Source organism: Vulpes vulpes, chromosome 2 (genome assembly GCF_048418805.1).
Source record: "Vulpes vulpes isolate BD-2025 chromosome 2, VulVul3, whole genome shotgun sequence".
In the NCBI taxonomy this organism is placed as follows: Eukaryota; Metazoa; Chordata; class Mammalia; order Carnivora; family Canidae; genus Vulpes; species Vulpes vulpes.
In genome coordinates this window covers 152,979,731-153,000,850 of record NC_132781.1, presented here as the reverse complement: position 1 = coordinate 153,000,850, position 21,120 = coordinate 152,979,731, and the positions used below count along the sequence as shown (strand labels likewise).

The following is a 21,120-nucleotide window of genomic DNA, read 5'->3' as shown; positions in this document are numbered from 1 at the left end:
AATGTTGTTGAGGAGCTTGGAGAAGAGAGCAGGTGAACATCTGTCCACACTTCCTCTCTCAGCTCATGTTGAAGGGGTCATTCCACCATGCTTAGCGTTGGGCTGTGCTTGGCAGTGGAATGTAGAGTGTCCTGAGGGACAGTAGCAATGACGAGCAGGAAGGGACCTGGGCCTGGTGAAGAAAAGCAGGGATTGGTGGGGAACGAGGAGTCCAAGAGATGGTGAGGTACAGAGCTGTTGGTCAATGTGTCCTACCTCTGGCAGAACGGACACACTTCTCTTATAGGAAGGTAGGCTAAGGAGAAGGAAGAAGTGTGTGTTGGGCATAGGAGAGATTGAGTGACTTGCTTTGTGGTGAGCCTTTGGGAAAGGAGCAACTCTGTCTCTTCCAGGAAATCTAGGTGTCTGGCCTACAAAGGGAGTGGGGAGATTAGGTAGCAGACCGTGGGAGACCTCTAAGATCAAGGATTCTCTCCTTTAGCTCCCTTTTCTCCATTTATTTCCTGTTTTTCTCTTTTAGCTCCCAGGTTTGTTAGAGCTCCTTGTGGAATATTTCCGACGTTGCCTGATCGAGATCTTTGGCATTTTAAAGGAGTATGAGGTGGGTGACCCAGGACAGAGAACACTACTGGACCCTGGGAGATTCAGCAAGGCGTGTAGTCCAGCCCCCATGGAGGGGGAGGAGGAAGAAGACCTTTTAGGTCCTAAACTAGAGGAGGAAGAAGAGGAAGAAGTAGTGGAAAATGACGAGGAGATGGCCTTTTCGGGCAAGGACAAGGCAGCCACAGAGAGTAGTGAGGAGAAACTTATTAGTAAGTTCGACAAGCTTCCAGTAAAGATCGTGCAGAAGAATGACCCGTTTGTGGTGGACTGCTCAGATAAGCTCGGGCGCGTGCAGGAGTTTGACAGTGGCCTGCTGCACTGGCGGATTGGTGGGGGGGACACCACTGAGCATATCCAAACCCACTTTGAGAGCAAGACAGAGCTGCTGCCGAACAGGCCTCATGTGCCCTGCCCTCCAGTCACCCGGAAACATGTCACAGCACCAGAGGGTACGCCAGGGACGACAGAACAGGAGGGCCCCCCACCTGATGGCCCTCCAGAGAAACGAATCACAGCCACAATGGATGACATGTTGTCCACTCGGTCTAGCACGTTGACCGAAGAGGGAGCTAAGAGTGCAGAGGCCACCAAGGAGAGCAGCAAGTTTCCATTCGGCATCAGCCCGGCACAGAGCCACCGGAACATCAAGATCCTAGAGGACGAACCCCACAGTAAAGATGAGACCCCACTGTGTACCCTTCTGGACTGGCAGGATTCCCTCGCCAAACGCTGTGTCTGTGTCTCCAATACCATCCGAAGTCTATCGTTTGTGCCAGGCAACGACTTTGAGATGTCCAAACACCCGGGTCTGCTGCTGATCTTGGGCAAGCTGATCCTCCTGCATCACAAGCACCCAGAGCGGAAGCAGGCACCACTGACTTATGAGAAGGAGGAGGAGCAGGACCAAGGGGTGAGCTGCAACAAAGTGGAGTGGTGGTGGGACTGCTTGGAGATGCTCCGGGAGAACACCTTGGTCACGCTCGCCAACATCTCGGGGCAGTTGGACCTCTCTCCGTACCCTGAGAGCATTTGCCTGCCTGTCCTGGACGGACTCCTACATTGGGCAGTCTGCCCTTCCGCTGAAGCCCAGGACCCCTTCTCCACCCTGGGCCCCAATGCCGTCCTCTCCCCCCAGAGACTGGTCTTGGAAACCCTCAGCAAACTCAGCATCCAGGACAACAATGTGGACCTGATCCTGGCCACGCCCCCCTTCAGCCGCTTGGAGAAGTTGTATAGCACCATGGTGCGCTTCCTCAGTGACCGAAAGAACCCGGTGTGCCGGGAGATGGCTGTGGTACTGCTGGCCAACCTGGCACAGGGCGACAGCCTGGCAGCTCGTGCCATCGCAGTGCAGAAGGGCAGCATCGGCAACCTCCTGGGCTTCCTGGAGGATAGCCTTGCTGCCACACAGTTCCAGCAGAGCCAGGCCAGCCTGCTCCACATGCAGAACCCGCCCTTCGAGCCAACGAGTGTGGACATGATGCGGCGGGCTGCCCGCGCACTGCTGGCCTTGGCCAAGGTGGACGAGAACCACTCGGAGTTCACGCTGTACGAGTCACGGCTGTTGGACATCTCGGTATCACCGTTGATGAACTCGTTGGTTTCACAAGTCATTTGTGATGTACTGTTTTTGATTGGCCAGTCATGACAGCCGTGGGACACCTCCCTCCCTGTGTGTGTGTGCGTGTGTGGAGAACTTAGAAACTGACTGTTGCCCTTTATTTATGCAAAACCACCTCAGAATCCAGTTTACCCTGTGCTGTCCAGCTTCTCCCTTGGGTAAAAAGTCTCTCCTGTTTCTCTCCTCCTCCTCCCACTCCCACTCCCACCTCACCTCACACCTTTCTGTTCCTCGTCCTCACCTTACTCCCCTCAGGACCCCCACCCTATTTGAAAAGACAAAGCTCTGCCTACATAGAAGACTTTTTTATTTTAACCAAAGTTACTGTCGTTTACAGTGAGTTTGGGGAAAAAAAATAAAATAAAAATGGCTTTCCCGGCCCTTGCATCAACGGGATGCCACATTTCATAACTGTTTTTAATGGTAAAAAAAAAAAAAAGGAAAAAAATACAAAAAAAAACCTCTGAAGGACAAAAAAGGTGACTGCTGAACTGTGTGTGGTTTATTGTTGTACATTCACAATCTTGCAGGAGCCGAGAAGTTCGCAGTTGTGGACAGACCCTGTTCACTGGAGAGGCCTGTGCAGTAGAGTGTAGACCCTTTCATGTACTGTACTGTACACCTGATACTGTAAACATACTGTAATAATAATGTCTCACATGGAAACAAGAGAAAACGCTGGGTCAGCAGCAAGATGTAGTTTTTAAAAATGTTTTTAGTTAAATGTTGAGGAGAAAAAAAAAAGGCTTTTCCCCCAAAGTATCATGTGTGAACCTACAACACCCTGACCTCTTTCTCTCCTCCTTGATTGTATGAATAACCCTGAGATCACCTCTTAGAACTGGTTTTAACCTTTAGCTGCAGCGGCTGCGCTGCCACGTGTGTATATATATGACGTTGTACATTGCACATACCCTTGGATCCCCACAGTTTGGTCCCCCTCCCAGCTGCCCCTTTATAGTATGACGAGTTAACAAGTTGGTGACCTGCACAAAGCGAGACACAGCTATTTAATCTCTTGCCAGACATCGCCCCTCTTGGCGCGATGCTGTACAGGTCTCTGTAAAAAGTCCTTGCTGTCTCAGCAGCCAATCAACTTATAGTTTATTTTTTTCTGGGTTTTTGTTTTGTTTTGTTTTCTTTCTAATCGAGGTGTGAAAAAGTTCTAGGTTCAGTTGAAGTTCCTGATGAAGAAACACAATTGAGATTTTTTCAGTGATAAAATCTGCATATTTGTATTTCAAACAATGTAGCTAAAACTTGATGTAAATTCCTCCTTTTTTCCTTTTTTGGCTTAATGAATATCATTTATTCAGTATGAAATCTTTATACTATATGTTCCACGTGTTAAGAATAAATGTACATTAAATCTTGGTAAGACGTTTGTGAGGCTTTTTACTGTTTTCAGACTATTCAAAAGCTTGACTTTTTGAGGGGGTTGCTGATCCTCTTCTTGGTTGGAAATGTCCCTCAGGGTGCTTTTTCCCCTGAATGGTGGCATCCTGGACCGTTTCTTTCTGCACCATATTCCACTTTACCTTCCACAGTGTAATAAGTAAACTTAAAGCATCTGTGATGATTTCGCCTGTAAGGGGAAGTTCTAGGCGTAAAAGGCACATTAGCCTCTTGAAATAATAATGGATATAAATAGCCAAAGAAATTGACAATACTCTAGGGAAAAAGAGCTTTTGGAAATAGTTGGCTAAGAGGAAGTCTGCTTTTCTAAGAAATTCTAACAATAAGACAACCATTTATCTCAAGGCAGCCTCCAACTTAACGTTTGAAAGTTTAATTTGAACACCCCTTGAGCTAAAATGCCCTGCTTTCCCCTAGTAACCTGCTTCTCCCATAGTTTTCCCAATAAACAGTAACTCCATTGCTTGGCAAAACAAAACAAAACAGCAAAACAAAACTACTTCCATTTCCATGTCAGTCGTTCGCGCTCTCCAAAAAAGAACCTTCAGTCAAGCCACCACCACTGTAGTTCAAGACATGGTCCTATTGTACTTAAATTCTTGAAATGTCCTCCAAATTGACCTTGCTTCTGCTTTGCCTAGTTGAACCTATTCTCAACATATCAACCAGAAATGCTCTCTTTAAGACATAGGATCAAAATCCTTCAGTGCTTCTCACTCTGAGTAAATAAAGTCCAGATCCTTCTGATGACCTACAAGGCCCTCAGTGTCTGGTTTGCTGTTAGCTTTCTGGGTCCCTTTCTTCTTCCCCATTATTCCTCCACATAGGAACATATCCATCTTTGGGCCTTTGTACCTACTATCCTCTCTGTCCAGATTACTCTGACCAGATAACTGTGGCAGAAGTCCTCTTCTTTGGGTCTTTGCCTAAAAATTGTGCTGGTGAACTCTTCCCTGGCCAACTTATTGAAAAATAGCAATCTCGGGGGGAATAAAAAATAGCAATCTCAGGCAGCCCAGAGTGGCTCAGCGGTTTAGCGCCGCCTTCACCCCAGGGTGTGATCTTGGAGACCTGGGATCAAGTCCCACATCGAGCTCCCTGCATGGAGCCTGCTTCTCTCTCTGCCTATGTCTCTGCCTCTCTCTCTCTCTCTCTGTCTCTCTCTCATGAATAAATAAATAAAAATAAAATCTTAAAAAAAAATGAAATAGCAATCCCTGCTCCCCTGCCTTATTTCCCTCTCTGCCTTATTTTTTCTTTGTGGCACTTGTTACTGCCCGCTATATTGTATATATTGTATATTGTTACTGCCCCTTGAACAGTGCAGAGGCTATGGGGGCCAATCCACCCCAACCCAGGCAAAAATACTTTTAAATTTTACAAATGTTGCTTTTAGTTATTTTAACCTTTTGTTTTTTAACTAATCTTTACCCCCGACGTGGGGCTTGAAGTCAAGACCCCGAGATCAAGAGTCACATTCTGTATGGCCTGAGCCAGCCAAGTCCCCCCCCAGAAATACATGTAGAACTTTGGACTCCCCCCAAACCTAATACTAATAGTATACTGTTGACCAAAAGCCTTGCTGATACATAAGCAATGGATTAACACATTTTGTCATATGTATTATATACTGTATTCTTAGAATCAAGTAAGAGGGAAAATCATAAGAGAGAATACATTTATAATACTGCCTGTATTCCCACCAAAAAATCTGTTTAAGTGGACCCACACAGTTCAAACCCACTGTTGTTGAAGGATCAACGGTATGTTATACTCTCCTCTGTTGTCTCCTACTAGAATGTAAGCTCTCTGAGGGCATTATTTTGCTCACTGCTACATTCCGGACCTAAGACACAGAGCAGCCACTTAAGTAGTTGTTGAATGAAATTGTAGATGTTGGCCAGATGCAGTTACTTTTATCAGGCTAATGTTGCAATATACAGTTTCTCTTCATCTCCTTCCTTAGGGCAGCAATAGACCAGAAGCTGTAACAGAAAAATGCTATTGTTGTAGACCTTAAAAATGAAACTTGAAACAGTTTTCTAGTGAGTACCTACTTGTGTACCAGACTACACGGTACATCAAATAATCCTACAAGGGAGGATTGAAGATTTGTGCCTGTGAGTCAGTATTCTGGCTCTGATTATACAGTTGAGGAAAGTGGCTGGTTTGAGCTCATACATGAAGCGGGGTCCTGCTGACCAAGGCCCTCCTTCCTGGGTCAGAGGACAACCAGGAGTAACTGAATCTGGCCGTGGAGCTCAGCAGGCATGATTTGTTTTTGTCGTATCCAGCATGAGGTAAAAATTGTCTCAAGAATTTCAATCAAGTGTTTATTGAGCTAAGCGTGGTTGTTAATATTTGGGTCAAGGACAGGAATGAATAATCAGTATTCCTCTATTGATTGAGTAGGGAGGTGTAGAGACAATGGCTAACCTTCGTCAACCAAGCTGCCTTACTAGGACTCTTCTGGGAAAAAACTACATGGGAAGCTTTTCATATCTATATTTTGGTAAGCAGTGTTGCTAATGACTATTTTTGCACCAGGCCTCTCGAACTCCATTTTCTAGTCTAGAAAGTGCATTTCTGGGCTATGTGTGGAGCATTACCTAGGAGTTTGGTTTCCTGGGTTCCTTTCATCTGCTCCCCTGCAATGCAGGGGGAGCCGAGCCTGGCCTCCAGTTTCTGACTGGAGTTACCACAGGCAGAGAACTGCTAGCCACTGAGCTGTGAGTAATTTGCTTTTGAGAAGTAAATAGAACCTCGCCAGTAGAGAACCCAGGGGTGTGGCCAGTAGTTCTTTTCCCAGGCTCCTCCCTCCCCACCCCCCAAATGACCTTAACCTTCTTTCATAGCTGGACAGCTGCCAAGTCTGGCCTAAACAATACTCTCAACCTCATTGGCTCTTTTGCCTTGCAGCCACTGCCACCCCCAAGTGGCTAAGGCCCTTCCCACTAGGCCTCTCAGTGGGGTCAAGGTTTTCTAACTACTGAAAGGCAAACACCAAAGGAAGGATGAAAAATATTTAGTGTCCATGGCCTTTAAAGGATCAGTGTTTGGCTCCTGCAATTGAGAGGCAGGGTGGGGTCTTTGTCCCCAAGTGGATAGACATCTTCAAATGATACAACAGAGGCCAAAAGGAATGTCCAAAACTTGATTGGTGCCGCCTCAGATTGCAGGATGGATGTCTCACCCAGCCCCCTTGGATACTGCCAGTGAATGCCCACAGAGAAAAGATGTAGCATGAGGTTCTGGGAAGGCATAGCTGCCTGTCATCAGAGGCATTAGCCCTGCCTGCTAACAACCGGCAGTGACAGAATCAGAAGCCAGTGTGGTCACTTTTGTCCCATAATGATGTGGCCTCAAAGCCAAGATCAGGGTTAGCTACTTCATTGTTCCCCTAGGACTGGGGCCATGGAAAGTTTAATGTCTGAAACTGAATTACTGAGAATGGATACACTGGTCTGTTCCTCTGCTCAGTCTGGGGCCAAGGCCATCTTCGGATATGGTTCAGGAGCAAGGCAAGGCCGCTACAGAACGAAATGAGTTGTCAGGTTGCTCCAGCATGGTGAGTGTTCCATGAGAACTACCGAACTTCCCACCTCCGGTGGGAACATCGCTCTTTCTCCTTTTTGTTCCGGTAATTACAACAGCCCATCTTCATGGACTGCTTTGTGCCAAGCACTACAGAATCCATGAGGTAGGGCAGCCCGGTGGCGCAGCAGTTTAGTGCTGCCTGCAGCCTGGGGTGTGATCCTGGAGACCCGGGATCAAGTCCCATGTCGGGCTCCCCACATGGAGCCTGCTTCTCCCTCTGCCTGTGTCTCTGCCTCTCTCTCTTTCTCTGTGTCTCTCATGAATAAATAAAATCTTAGAAAAAAAAAAAAAAGAATCCATGAAGTAGATATTACTATCTCCATGAGGACAAGGACATGTCCTCGTCTTGCTAAGTACTACATCCTCATTCTGTCACATAGTAGGCACTCCTGTTTTGTTGATTAAATCAAAGGGTAAAACGACTTCAGTGGAGGAAAGGATAGGAACTGTTAAGGTGTGGTGTGTGCCCTATGCTGGATTCTTGGCATAGCCTATAAAGATGTTGTGTGGAACAAAAGGAAGAGAAAGAGGTACACCTGAGAAAGATTAAAATAGTGTGGAGTGGCAGAAAAAAAAATAGCCTGGAGATCTGAATTCAAGTTCTGCCTTCGCCACCAGCTATATGACTTCAGGCTAGCCACTTCCCTTTTCTGAGCCCTAGTTCCCACGTCCATAAAATATAGGTATCAGGTTAAACAAAGTGATTTATAAACCAGATCTTTACTGAGTACACACAGTGTGTAAGCGTGAGTAATACTTTGGTGAACTGGGCCCCTGCTCTCACAGAGCTTATATTCCACAAGAGGGAAACGGACAATGAAAGCAGTAAAATTCACAGACAGGATAATCAGGTGACAATAGGTACTATGAAGATAACAGAACAGGGAGGATGGTACAGTACAGGGTGCTGGTTGTGACTGGGTAGTGGGAGAAAGCCTCTCTGAGGAGACCACCTTTCAGCTGAGACCTGAAGGTAGTGGGCTGGCCAAAGGGTGGTCTGGCAGGGAGACATTTCAAGCAGGGGAAGCAGCAATGGCAGAGCCAGGCAAGTTCAAGAAACAAATGCTGTAACTTACTTTCTAGGATTCTGGAAACAGTGATGCATTGCTTGTATTGCTTAGGTCAGGGATTTATATTATGAAATCATTTGTTGGTGGTATGGGATATTTGTTTCTTCATGGGAGTGCCTGAGTGGTATAACGTCTTTCTGGAGCTCTTGGACACGGTCTCTGTCTCCCTGGCTCTCCCACAGTGCTGGTTGCTCAGCTGATTCCCTGTGTAGATGCAGGCTCCATTTTAGCTGCAGACTCTAAAAGCAGACTGGAGAGCTGCCTCCTCAACTACTTACCTACAGCCTTGGAGATCCTTCTAGAACCCCTCCCATCCCACCCAGTCTTCTCCCATTCTGACAAGCCAGGGCTTTCAGAGCACAAGGTTCAGTTTTCTTGTTTTCCTGTCAGAGCAGGAGCCAGAAAATGAAACAGGAAACAGAGCGGAAGAGGAGGGGGGTGGGCAGCAGAGAAGGAAAGGAAGGAGAAATTGCTGGAAAGTAGAGCTGAAGATCTAGACAAAGTTCTACCTCTAATGGGTGGCAGTTGAGCTGTTAGAAAACATTCTGACTTGTCACAAGAGACCCCTGTCGTTTTTACAAACAGATTTTTAAGGTAATTTGTTATGCATAGAGGAAACCTTAAGAATGCATGTCTTTTTACCTTGTGAATTCACAAAGCAGTTTTGTCTTTGCAAAACAGAATGCTGCTGGGAGCCTCATGGACTTCTAGAGATTCCAGCCCCAACCTTAGGCCCCAACCACAACCTTAGGCCCCTGTCGCGAGTGTGCACCACAGCTTTGCCGGTTCACTCACAAGCCTCTGGAACTGAGAACAAGTGTGTGTCATTGAAAAAACTGGGCAAGAGTCTTCTCCATTTTTTTTTCCCCTTCTCCAACTCAGGACTAACATGTGATTTCTACTTTATCCACCTTACACACAACAGTATCTTAGGGCAGCTTAGGTCTCAGAACCTGAAAAGAGTTGTAATCAAAGAGTGCCGTCCCTGTCCCTCCCCCCAACCCCCCCCCCCCCCCCAACTGATAGGCTAGTTTTCTTTGCCTGGAGAGATAGCAACCATCCCTTTGTTCCCACCCACATCAGTAGCTGTGGCAGAAGATAAACCCCTCCCTCAGCCAGGGCTGTGGCCAGAGGCTAACCCAGACCCCAGCTCCGTTTAGAGGGCCGATAACTGAAACCACAGAAGGCTTTGGAATCCTGAGAAACAAGAAATCCACCAACGGAGAAGGATTTATTATCTCTTTCCTTGAAAGGAGGGTGCAAATTTGTTCTAACAGTTTCCGTTACGGGGTACCCACTGGCCGCTCCTCCCTAACAGCCGGTTTTGTTGAGTTAGCTGCTGCTGCTTCTTCTTTTTTGGCCCCACTTCCTACGAGAGCAACTGCTTGAATGAGGAAGAAGAGTCCGGGGTGGGGGTGAGGGGGGGGGAGGCGTGCCCTGCACAGTCCTCATTAGCCACCTGAGGTGGGGCTGAGGATCCAAGTAGGACACGAGGTCCCCGGTATGTGGAGGAGGGGAAAGGCAGGGGGATCCCCCCACTTTCCTCACACCCGGGACGCAGGGTGCCACTGCTGGCCACAGAAACCCCAAAGCTTTTCCTCCTGTTCAGAGACCATCTATTGTGTGCCGGGCCCCGTGATGAGCGGTTGATGCCTGACGGCAGGGAAAGTGCGGCTCCGGCTTCTGTGAAGAGGCCGCGGGGCGGCCCCAACTCCGGGAGCCTCCGGGCACACGCGTCGAGAACTCAGTGGATGTTTGCGGGATGCGACTCGAGCGAAGGCGCCGACTCTGCCACAGCAGCACGGCCAACGGAAGGCGGGGGAGGGGGCTTGGGGCGCATGAAGGGCCAGAAGGAACTCTTCAGGTGTCACTGAGGCGGGAAAGCGCCAAGACACACAGCTCCGAGTCTTGGGTCTGAGCCATCCCCGCCCCGCGCGCCCGGAGTCAACATGGCCGCCGCGGAGGGGGGCGGGGCAGCTCCGAGTCCGGGCAGGAGGGGGGCGGGGCCGCCTCGGCGGAGCCGGTGCGCAGGCGCGGGCTGCTGGGGGCCCGGATGGAGGAGCTGAGGTTCGGGCCCCGCCTGGGAGGTCGAGACGGGCCGGCGCTCTGGACCCGGCGCCAGCTCGGGAGCCTTGGAGTTCTCGGGGGGGAGGGAAGTCGTCAAACGGAGGCCGAGGGAAATGAGGCGGAGGCCGCCGAGAAGCGGGGAGCCCCGCCCCTCCGCCGTAGCGGCCTCCCGGTGCCGCCACTTCCTTTACAGCCTCCCGCCCTCCCCGGCCTTCCGGCCCGTAGGCCAGGTTCGGCCAGGCCCCGCCGGCCCCCTCGGGAGTAGCCCCAGCGCCGTGGCCGCTATGGGGAGAGGAGGTTCCCACTGCCTATTTGGGATTCTGTTAGAAAGGAAAGGGTTAGAATGGTCTCCGGACCCGGCTGGGCTGGCAGAACGCGGCCCCTGGCTCGCCACAGCCAGCGACGCCTCTGGCCCCGAGAGGACCGGGTCATGGAGACTTCCCCACTCTAGAAGGACGCGGTCTTCCTCCGAGGGTGCCGGGCTCCAATACAGGCTTCCCCAGAGTCTCAGGGCCTTCCCTTCCCTAAGCATACCCAGTAAGAGCATGCGCGGTCTTTGGACAAGTATTGGGCTAGGACTTGGGAGACCTGGGTCGTTACCCTGGCTCTGAAAGAGCACATCCCCTTCGGCCCGGTTGAGGGCCGGTGGGAAGACCGTGAAGTTCTAAAAGGGGGGAAAAAATGACATTCTCTTTAAATATAGCCCTGGGTGTGCCCCTTGACCCCGATGAGCCTCAGTTTCCACATCCATAAAATGGCGATGGTAATTATACTGGCTTCACAGGGTCTAATGAGATCTCTGATGTTAAAACCATGGAGATTTTTATTACTCACCACTCTGGGGATATTTATCTCACGGGAAAATAGAGTAAACTAGTTGCTCTAAGTGTCCTGCCAATTCGTGTCTGATTTCGCAAAGGGCTTGTTGGGAAGTGAGGTCTGCAACTAGCCAAGAGGGACAACTCACTGGCTCTATTTTGTTTTTTACTTGGTTTACCTGTAAGCTAAGTGTAGGTTACAAGTCTCCTGTGGTCGCGGGGCTAGAGCTTGACTCTGGAGAGAGGAAAGGAAGAATGGAAGCCTGGTGAAGAGGCAGAGGTGGGTTAAGCGCTTTTCTGTCCCCAACTTTTCTTCTGCATGTGGGTGGGAAGTGAAGGAAGGGAAGAAGTGAATTCACCCGAAAATAGAGAATCGACGGCCGTGCGAGGTTGGCTGTACTTGTTTCTACAATTCCTCTCCCTTCCGCGCGAGTCAAGATGCTGGAAACGTTGGGTGGACTAACAAACTACCGCGGCTCACTGGGGTTTTCAAAAGCTTGCCTTTGAACTGAATTTTGATGAGCAAACCGGTGTGGCGTTGACGGCCCCTCCCTTCCTCCAGGCCCCCGGGTGGTGGAGTGGGCAGCGGGCGCCCCCTTGTGCGGAGGAAAGCGTACTGTTGCTATTGGCCAATCTTGCTCCCTTGCTGGTGAAACTGTATTTTCCTGTGGCTTCTGTGACTTAGGTCTTGATCTTAGCATGAGATATGGTGGGAGGAATACTTAAAGCAGTGGCTTTATATCCCGAGCCAGTGAACTAGTGATGCCATATCTTGTTCTTGCCACTTCTACTCAATGAGAACACGGGCTTGAAATGCCTGTTTGTGATGCCAGGCCCTGGGGGTACGATTGGGAGCAAGATAGACAAAGCCCCTGCCCTCGCAAGCAACTGAAATAAGCAATAGCAGCAAAGACGACGAAGCAGAGTACAATGAGAGCATATCAAATAGTCTAGTGAGCATCAGAGAAGAATTCCAGAAACAAATGATACCTAAAGGTTTGATAGTTAATTTCTGTTAATTTCTCAGTTGATATGTTCTTTGGTTTAGGGATAGTTCACTCCAAATCAGTGAGCTGCCTCTGGAGCTCTTGCCACCACTTCTGACTTCCCAGACTGGTGTCTGAATGTTCTCTAGGAGTCATTGCTACTTCTTTTAGCCCAAGGAATTGTGTTTAAAAACAAAATAAAATAAAAGCCTTAAAGTTCATTCTTTGCCTCAGAATGGCTTTGCAGTTGTTTATAGATTGCTGCCATTCCAACAAAGAGATGGGGAAATAACAGTTTTCCCCATCCCTAGTAGTCGACTCTCTCTTCCCCCCCTGAGTTTGTTTTAGCAATGTGAGCTGGCTGAAGTCCTGCTGGGTGGTGGTTTTCTTTTCCTTCTCCACTTAATTTCACAGACCAGCTGAACACACATCAGAGAGCGAGGCTAGAGTGTGTAGTCATTATGGTCTTCCAGTTGAGTTCTGTGCCCCACTTTTGGGACTCTGGTTTGGGATGTAGTTTATTATTCTGGGCAAGAGGAAAAGGGCACACACCAAATAATAGTAACCACAACATGGGTTTGGTGGTACTTCTTCACACTTTCGGCCACTTCACCATCATGACAATTTTGTGAGAGAAAACAGGCTGGAAAAAAGAAAACAGTCTGATCCTATTTTATACATAAAGAACCGAGGCCCAGTAGGACTGAATGAGAACTTGTGAGTGACAGAGTCAGGACTTGAACCCAAGTCTTTAGTTCCCGCACAGGGCTACATTGCGGGCTTTTAAAGATTTTCTGTGAGCTTAGCTGCCACCTTCATGCCTATCTGTGTAGAACTTTCCTGACAATACAGTGCTTCCAAGTGATACCTTTTCGTTCATCTAGGCAGTTAGGCGGTTGAGTTTGCCATGTAATGCTGAAGGGAGAGTCTCCTGTGAAGAATGTTTTCAAGAATTTACTTTGGTGGGGGCGGGGGGGGGGAGAAGAATTTATTTTCAGCCCATGTATGACATTTCTTCCTTGGATTTTGGAGTTTAGAAGCCTGTGGGAGCTCAGCCCTGGCAGCAGCACCCCTGAGTTCCCAGCAGTGAGAGGATGTGGCCCCTGGACCAGTCCAGGAAAGAGGTGCTGAGGTTTGCAGTCAGCTGCCGTGTCCTGACTCTGGTGCTACAGGTCAGTCTCTGCTCTTTTGTCCTGAACATGCTATTGCCACATGACGGGGCTAGGCACCAAGAACTGTCCCCATAGTCTTTCTGCCTCCCAGGTTACCTTCCATGTGGTTGGAACCATAGACACCTACACCTGATCATTGAAAGGTGGGCAGGACTCTTAGAAATGGTCTGTGTTTTTTAAAAGATTTTATTTATTTTTTTAAGTAAACTCCACGCTAACGTGCACCTGAACTTACAACCCCAAGATCAAGTGTCTCATGCTCTACCAACCGAGCCAGCCAGGTGCCCAGAAATGGTTTATTAATCCCTTGTTTTACATGTGAACCAGCAGAGGCCCAGAAAGGTTCAATGGCTTCCCTAAAGACACATAGCAAGTTAGACAAGGGCCAGAATCAGACCCCAGCATTCCTAACTCCTGAGCTAGTGCTCTTTCCAATAGACCACGAGGTTCTGTAACCAGAGATGCCTGTAGGGTGCGACAGCCCAAGGCATTGCCCTGGGTCCTCTTACCAGGAGACTGAGCATGGTGTCAGTCAGTTGAGCGGCTCTGTCCTGAGACAGTCTGTATATTCGGCTAGTCAGCAATGTCCCCAGCTCTTTCCCGGGGCGGGGGAGGGGGGTGTCTCCCCTTGCTGTCTCACTCATCACAACCTTTGGAATGCATTTGCACTTTTGCAACTCCCTTTGCCCTCCAAGGCTCCCCTTGACACATTTTAATCCAGTTTCACACATAGATGAATTCTGTCTGGTGCCTAGCATAGAGCCTGGTGCTTACTTAGCATGTTCTCAATGTGTGCTGTTGATGACTGTATGTCAACGATGCAGGCATGTTATATTAGCATAGTTACATGTGCTTTCTTCCCCCACAAATGCCATTTTCTGTTTCCTTTCTGGAAACCTCCTTTCTCCCTTCCCGCACTATGAGGCATAGCAGCTTCTATTTCATCCCAGGTTTAGTCAACAGTAGCTTCAGCTTGGAGACTGGGGCTGTTATCTGTTACTGTCACTCCTGTCCCATTCGTTTTCACTGTTTAAAGTGGCCTGATAAAGAAACTGACCAAAAAGAGAAAGAGCCTTCTAAGAATGGGGTTATACCCAAGTTGTGGGGCTGGGGAAACTGACCCAGTGATGGCTCCAGACAGCATCAGATGAGTGATTGGCAGGCCCCCCCCAGGGCAGGACTGTGAACTGGCATCTGGGATAGAGAACCAAGACTAATTCAGAGGGTGATTTGGAAAGGAGCATATCTCTTCTCCCCTCCCTCAACCACCATGATTGTATTAAGTGCCTGCTCTGTTCCAAGAACTGTGCTAGGTGGTGAGAATGAAAAGTTATGGTGTCTTTTCCTTTAAGTAGCTGACAATCAACTACTGTTGATTTCTTAGTGGTTTCAATATTAATAAAGCTGATACAACTAACCACTATCTCCTATCTTCCCAGCTCACTCCCTCTAGTACCCCAGTTCTAACTGCTCTTTCACCCCTTCAAGACTTATAATCCATTGATTCCACCGTTGTTTCACAGTGTCTCACCCACCTTATGGCTACTGTGCCCCTTCTTACCCAGGTAGATTCGGGTCCACCAGGCATTCGTGCACAACTCACTTGCTTCCCTCTCCCTGGCTAAGTCACGAGACCAAAGCTCAGCTGTGGCTCAGTTTCATTCTGTCTCTACTTCTGCATCATGCCCAGAGAGAAACGCATAGTTGTATTGGCCAGTCTCTTTCTCTTCAAGATCTTTGGCCCAAGTGGGTTCTTTAGTGCTACCTGGCTATCTTAGTGTATTTCCCTGGCCCTTGCACCCTGCCATTCTCTCAGATTGTTCTGCACATCATAATAACGTGGGGGAGCTTAAAAAAAAATCTCGGTGACGAGGCTGTATCCCCTACTGGTTAAATCATTAATTCAGGGGGAAGGTCCCAGACATGCAGGCATCAGTATTTTTGAAACTCTCTAGATGATTCCAGTGCACGACAGCCTATTTTGAGAACTAGGGTCATAGATGACTTATTTTATGTGTTTGTTTTTTTATTCAAGGCCTTAACACCTTTTCCCCAACTTGCTTCCCTGAGCAAAAACTCAGAAAAATAGATGCAGTCAGAAGTGACCCTGGGCATGCTCCCACCACATCTGTATCTACCTCTGCATCTCTGTACCTTCACCGGTGAGGTGGGGCTAAACCTGGCTGTTCTCTCAGGCTTGCTCCCCTACCTGTGTAGCAGTTCCTACCCCCTTTTGCCTGCGCCAGCAATTCTCTCTCCCCTGCATACTCAGTGGTTTCCTTTCCATGGGATTATTCCCATTCACAGATACTTCTCTCTCACATGGTTGTTCATCTACTACTACCCCATTTACAGCCAAACTTATCCAAATAGTTGTCTGTATGCACTGTCTTCTTTCTCCTCTTCTCTGCTGAACCCAGTCCAGGCAGTCTTCTCTATCCTCCATAGAGGATAGAGAAATAGCTCTTGTCAAACTTACTAGTGACCTACACACTTCTAAACCCAGCAGTCACTTTTAAGTCCCCAGCTTCCTTGACCTACTAGCAGCATTTAATAGAATTGATCACTTCCTTGCTTGGTTCTAAGACCCCAGACTCTCTTGGTTTTCCTTGTACCTCAATGACTGTTCCTTCTTTATCTACATTCTGGATCCTTACTCCGCTTCAAGCCTCTAAATGTTGACACGCCCAGAGCCCAATCCTCAGAATTTTTGTCTCTAGCCCTACTTCCTCCCCAGGTGATCTCATTCAGTCTCATGCCTTTAAATACCTTCTGTGCAATTATGACACCTGAATTTATGTCTCCAGCCCTGATCATTTTCCTAACCCTCAGACTCATATCTCACTGCCTCGTTAACTTCTGCACTGGAATGTATAACTCAAATTTAGTCTGGAACCGAACTCTTGCTTGTCCTCTAACAAATCTGTTCTTCCTCATTTTATTAAATGGTACTTCTTGCCTTCCAGTTGCTCAACCAAAATCCTAGCTCTCCTTCATCCCACAGGCTCTCTTCAATGCCGTCATCCCAGATCACCGTGCAGAAGCCTTCTCTCCTCCTCACCTCACCCCCTCAGGCGTTGTGGACCAACTCGTGGAAGGTCTTCTGGGTGGCCTGTCTCACTGGGATGCTGAACACTTCCTGTTCATTGCTGAGCACGGCTATCTATATGAGCATAACTTTGCCTTCTTCCCTGGCTTCCCCCTGGCTCTCTTGGTGGGAGCTGAACTGCTGAGACCCCTGCGGGCATTACTGAACCTACGGAGTCGCCTGTTAATCTCAGTAGCATTGCTCAATTCTTTGTTCTCCGTGCTAGCCGCTGTCGCACTTCATGACCTGGGCTGTCTGGTTTTGCGCTGTCCCCGCCAGGCCTTTTATGGAGCCCTGCTCTTCTGCCTCAGCCCCGCCAATGTCTTCCTGGCAGCTGGTTACTCAGAAGCTTTGTTTGCCCTCCTGACATTCAGCGCCATGGGGCAGCTGGAAAGGGGCCGAAGCTGGACTAGTGGACTCCTCTTTGCCCTTGCCACTGGCGTTCGCTCCAATGGACTGGTCAACATTGGCTTCCTCATGTATTCTCAGTGCCAGGGATTTCTGTCTTCTCTCATGGTGCTGAATCCTCTAAGACAGCTCTTGATGCTGATGGGCTCTGTGTTCCTGTCTTTGTTCACACTTGGCCTTCCCTTTGCCCTCTTTCAGTATTATGCCTATACCCAGTTCTGTCTGCCAGGCTCTGCCCGCCCCATCCCTAAGCCCTTGCTGCAGTTAGCTGTGGACAAGGGCTACCGGACTGTGGAGGGAAATGAGCCACCTTGGTGCTCCTGGAAACTTCCCTTAATATATAGCTATATCCAGGATCTCTACTGGAATGTTGGCTTTTTGCGATACTATGAGTTCAAGCAGGTGCCCAATTTCCTACTGGCTGCACCAGTGGCTATACTGGTTGCCTGGGCAACATGGACATATGTGACCATCCACCCATGGCTCTGCCTTACACTTGGGATGCGAAGGAGCAAGAACAGTAAGACCCGAGAGAACTCTCATCCTGGATTCCTCAGTCCTCGGGTGTTTGTGTACCTGGTCCACGCTGCAGCGCTGTTGCTGTTTGGTGGTGTCTACATGCATGTCCAGGTGAGGTGGGTTCCTGGCTGGGGTAAAGGTGTGAATACAGGCAAAACCCCTTGACCAGGGATGAGGAAGGCTGCTAGTCTCTCCCATTTGAGTGACCTCTACCTATTTATTCATTCAACAACTATTTGGGGGCTTTCCTTTCCAGACCCTAATCAGACCACTGAAGAATGGAACATGAGTGCGATAAGATTGCCGCCCTACTGGGTCTCATGGTAAAAGTGAGGAGATAGACATTTGACAGCTAAAATTCTAGTACAGTGGGATGGAAGAGGAGCTGCTGTTTTCAGATAAAGTATTGTGGAAATGCAGAGGAAAAAGTAGCTAATGGACCGAAGGAGTTGAGGGAGTCATATTAAGGCTGGGTCCTAAAGAGTAAGAAGGAATTGCATTTAAGAGGCAGAGGAAGAATATTCTGGGAAAATGAAGGGTGTGTGTGCAGAGACACAAGAGTTGTGGAAGGATCTGATGTGACTGAGATAAAGGAATAAGCACAGAGGAGAACTCGGGACCTTCCCCTCCTGTCCTGTTACACTGAGTGTCTACTGGAATGTTGACTCAAGGCACTCTCAGCTCTGGCAGGTGCTCAGTCTTTGAGGAGATCCCTTGTGCAATGTTTGGGGTGGGGTGGGGGATGGACAGAGGGATGGGAAGCCTTTGATACTTTAAATGTTTTTATTCCTGGCTAGGGCCCCAGTTCCCACATAACCCCATGAAAGTTTTTTCCTCCATGCTGGCCACTCCTTAACAGCTTTCTGCCTCTTGGAGGCGCACATTGACTGTTTGTAAAGTTTTCTGAGTTGTATGAGTAAGAGGCACAGGGGAAATAGAAAGTAGCATTCTGTGTTTGTAGCTGGATTAACTAGTAGAGTGAGTGCCAGCACAGCTTAGAGTTTCCAGCTTAGATGAGGGAGGCCATGTGGAGACTTGGCTCTGAATTCCTCTAGGAAGGAAAATGTTGAACCACAGGATCCTCTGCCCCCTTTTCCCTCCTGTTTTGCCATCCCTGGGGGACGAGGGAACCACTTCAGGTCCCCAAAGCCCACATCACAGCCTAGCATTTAGAGTCCAGGCCCTAGGCTAAAATTGGACCCCATAGAGTTTTTAGTGCTGATTGGCCCATTATTGTAGTACTTAGCCGTAGCTTTGCTTATTTGTAACATTGAGGTCACCTGGCTGGTGTCACACACAGCTCTTTATAAGGCAGATTCTAAGTTCTGCTAAATTCTTTTCCATCACAATACATTTCTAGTTATGGGCCTATAGTTTACCCAGCAGCAGGGAAGCCCCAGGCTGGTCCAATTTGAAGCAGTGATATTCTAATAAATGTGTGGGTTCCCCCCCCCCCTTAATGATTTCCAGGTCCTCACCAGGTTTCTGGGTTCCTCCACTCCTATTGTGTACTGGTTTCCAGCTTATTTGCTTCAGAATCAAGAGCCACTGCTGAGATCCCCAGAGACTGTGCCTTGGAAGCCACTTGCAGGGGAATCTGTAGCAAGACAAAAGGTTCCCAGAAATTCTCTTGTGGGACTTCTATACAACTGGAAAGCCTGTTCACTAGTCACACGATGTATTCTGGGCTACTTCCTGTCTTACTGGCTCCTGGGACTACTCCTCCATTGCAACTTCCTACCTTGGACATGACCTGGAATCTCAGGGGTCTGGAAGTACAAATACACACTAGAACTGTGTGTGCTGCCCTGAGACCCTTGTTCTTTCCTTTAGGAACTTCCAGTCTTTCTGAAGGTTGATCGGGGATGGGAAGAATGTGAGCTACGGGAGAGCCCTCATATGGTCCTGGCTATGGCAAATTTTAGAGCAGTACCTGTTTTCTCTGTAAGGGAAGAAATCTTACTCTAGGTTTAAAGTACACTTGGATTTGTCTTGTCAACCAAGCATAGCAGAGATGATTGTAAACTCACCACTGACCCACATGTAAATTTAAATGTAAATTATTTGAATGAGTTTCATCCATGGCTCTAGCTGACAGGCTGGTAATAGTTGACACATGATGGTGGAGGCCTGAACAAGTGTAATGGCAGTAATAAATAAAGTAGGGCCATCTTTTCTAAATGGGATATTGTTTCTATTATTGTCATGATTTGTTCATTTATTTATATGAAAAAATCTTGATATGCAAATTAAACAACTTTTGACTGTGCAATGAATTTATTTACTTATTTGCTCCTTTTTTTTTTTTTTTAAAGATTTTATTTATTCATAGAGACACAGAGTGAGAGAGAAGCAGAGGGAGAAGCAGGCTCCATGTAGGGAGCCCAACATGGGACTCGATCCTGGGTCTCCAGGATCACACCCTGGGCTGCAGGCAGCGCTAAACTGCTGCGCCACCAGGGCTGCCATTATTTGCTTCTTTTTAAGTAGGCTCCACACTGGGTAAGACTTGAACTCACGTCACTAACCTGAGCTGAGATCAAGAGTTGAACACTTAACCAACCAAGTTAACCCACGTGCCCTTGAATTACGTTTTTAAAAATAAAACAAAATACTTAGGGAAAAAGTCATGGTAAAATGAACATTGCACAAAGAGGCAGGAGACCTGGATTCTAGTCTTCTCAGGAGAGCCCCACTTATCAGCTGTGTGACCCTGGCGGAGTTTTCACAGCCCCAGTGACCTCTTCTGAAACTGGGGGAGATATTAGTGTACTGGGAGAGGTGAGGGAATGGGCCAGGTAATATAGTAGGTCCCTTTCTGCTTTAAGATCTTAAGAGCTGCTTTAAGAATGAAATCATCCCAGTCTAAACACTCACGTAGAAGTTCAGACGTGATTTTAGGAGAAAATACCCTGTTCTCCTGCCTTCAGTGCTCCAAAGAAACTCTCCCTCCTTGGGTGCAACTCTGAGGAGTAACTTAAGTGACCTTTCCTCTGAAAGAAGAAAAGCAGCGACACCTGGCAAATAAGGTTCCTTGTTCTGTGTAAGTAAATCTGCTCCAGGCAAGTAAATCGTCTGAGCCGTGACTGGTTTTCCTGCTGTGCCCGAGGGCCTGTGCTTACTTGATTGGTAGACATGGGTCAGAGATGCCAACAAGGCAGCATGAATTCATAAATTGTTGCGCAGTCCAAGGTTGAATGAAATGTTATCTTCCTGGTCCCCATTTGGTTATGAGCCCATCACTGTGCTGGTAGTAAGAGCATTGACTCCTGCTGAGCTCTTTTTGCTCATTCTTTGAGCGAGGTAAGAGGCTTTGCATCATCACCACTCATTCCCTATTTGAGCCAAAAATTCCAACAAGCAGAAACTTCAAAATAGATGGGTAATCATAGCTTCTGGAGAGCACTGAGAATTGGAATTTTGACACACTCCCTCTGACCATGACAGAAAGCTAAACTTGCCAGCTGAAGGGAAGCTCCTGGCTGAGCCCCAACACCCTCTGTTGGAGCCTCTAGTCAGCCTGGCCAATAAGCATTTCCCATCCATTGCCCCAGCTTTAGCACAGCTGAGAGCATTTGGTCCAGAGTCAAATGCTTCTGAAAATGTACACGCAGATTGGGGCAGCCCTCTGCCTTCTGCCAAGACACCCGAGTGCCCTTCTTGGCAAAAGAGGATAACCCCTGCCCTAGTGTCCCTCCAGTTGGCAGAAATTGCTCCCTCCCTCCTCACCAACAGCTGCAAATCCAGGGACTTCC

The 21,120-nt window shown here is 48.2% G+C and overlaps 2 protein-coding genes across 9 annotated transcripts in view; both read left to right on the top strand.

Annotated features, from left to right (window-relative positions):
- Positions 1-3,602, top strand: part of ARID1A (AT-rich interaction domain 1A) — a 69,791-nt gene extending 66,189 nt beyond the window's left edge. For all 4 annotated transcript variants that reach the window (XM_026014534.2, XM_026014533.2, XM_072750666.1 and 1 more), the window contains exon 20: positions 521-3,602. In XM_026014534.2, coding sequence (XP_025870319.2) covers positions 521-2,251 — 1,731 coding nt within the window. In that variant the 3' untranslated portion in view covers positions 2,252-3,602. The remainder of the gene's footprint in view (positions 1-520) is intronic.
- A 5,830-nt stretch (positions 3,603-9,432) lies between these two features.
- On the top strand, positions 9,433-19,637 carry PIGV (phosphatidylinositol glycan anchor biosynthesis class V). 5 transcript variants are annotated; one of them, XM_072750659.1, is made up of 5 exons: positions 9,433-9,808; positions 11,379-11,472; positions 13,216-13,350; positions 16,355-17,476; positions 18,836-19,637. In XM_072750659.1, the coding sequence occupies exons 3-5, from the start codon at positions 13,273-13,275 to the stop codon at positions 19,115-19,117; spliced, it is 1,482 nt and encodes a 493-aa protein (XP_072606760.1). In that variant the 5' UTR covers positions 9,433-9,808; positions 11,379-11,472; positions 13,216-13,272; the 3' UTR covers positions 19,118-19,637. The 5 variants fall into 5 exon arrangements, with proteins under 5 accessions (XP_072606760.1, XP_025870371.2, XP_025870370.2 ...); XM_026014586.2 differs by lacking the exon at positions 9,433-9,808 and adding an exon at positions 10,320-10,374; XM_026014585.2 differs by lacking the exon at positions 9,433-9,808 and adding an exon at positions 10,324-10,604.
- Positions 19,638-21,120: the final 1,483 nt, after the last annotated feature.

Excerpts from the sequence above, each read along its gene's own strand:
- PIGV (XM_072750659.1), top strand. The coding sequence starts at position 13,273 with ATGTGGCCCCTGGACCAGTCCAGGAAAGAGGTGCTGAGGTTTGCAGTC. Across the intron at positions 13,351-16,354 it reads TCCTGACTCTGGTGCTACAG|GCTCTCTTCAATGCCGTCAT; the intron begins GTCAGTCTCTGC and ends TTCATCCCACAG. Across the intron at positions 17,477-18,835 it reads GTGTCTACATGCATGTCCAG|GTCCTCACCAGGTTTCTGGG; the intron begins GTGAGGTGGGTT and ends AATGATTTCCAG.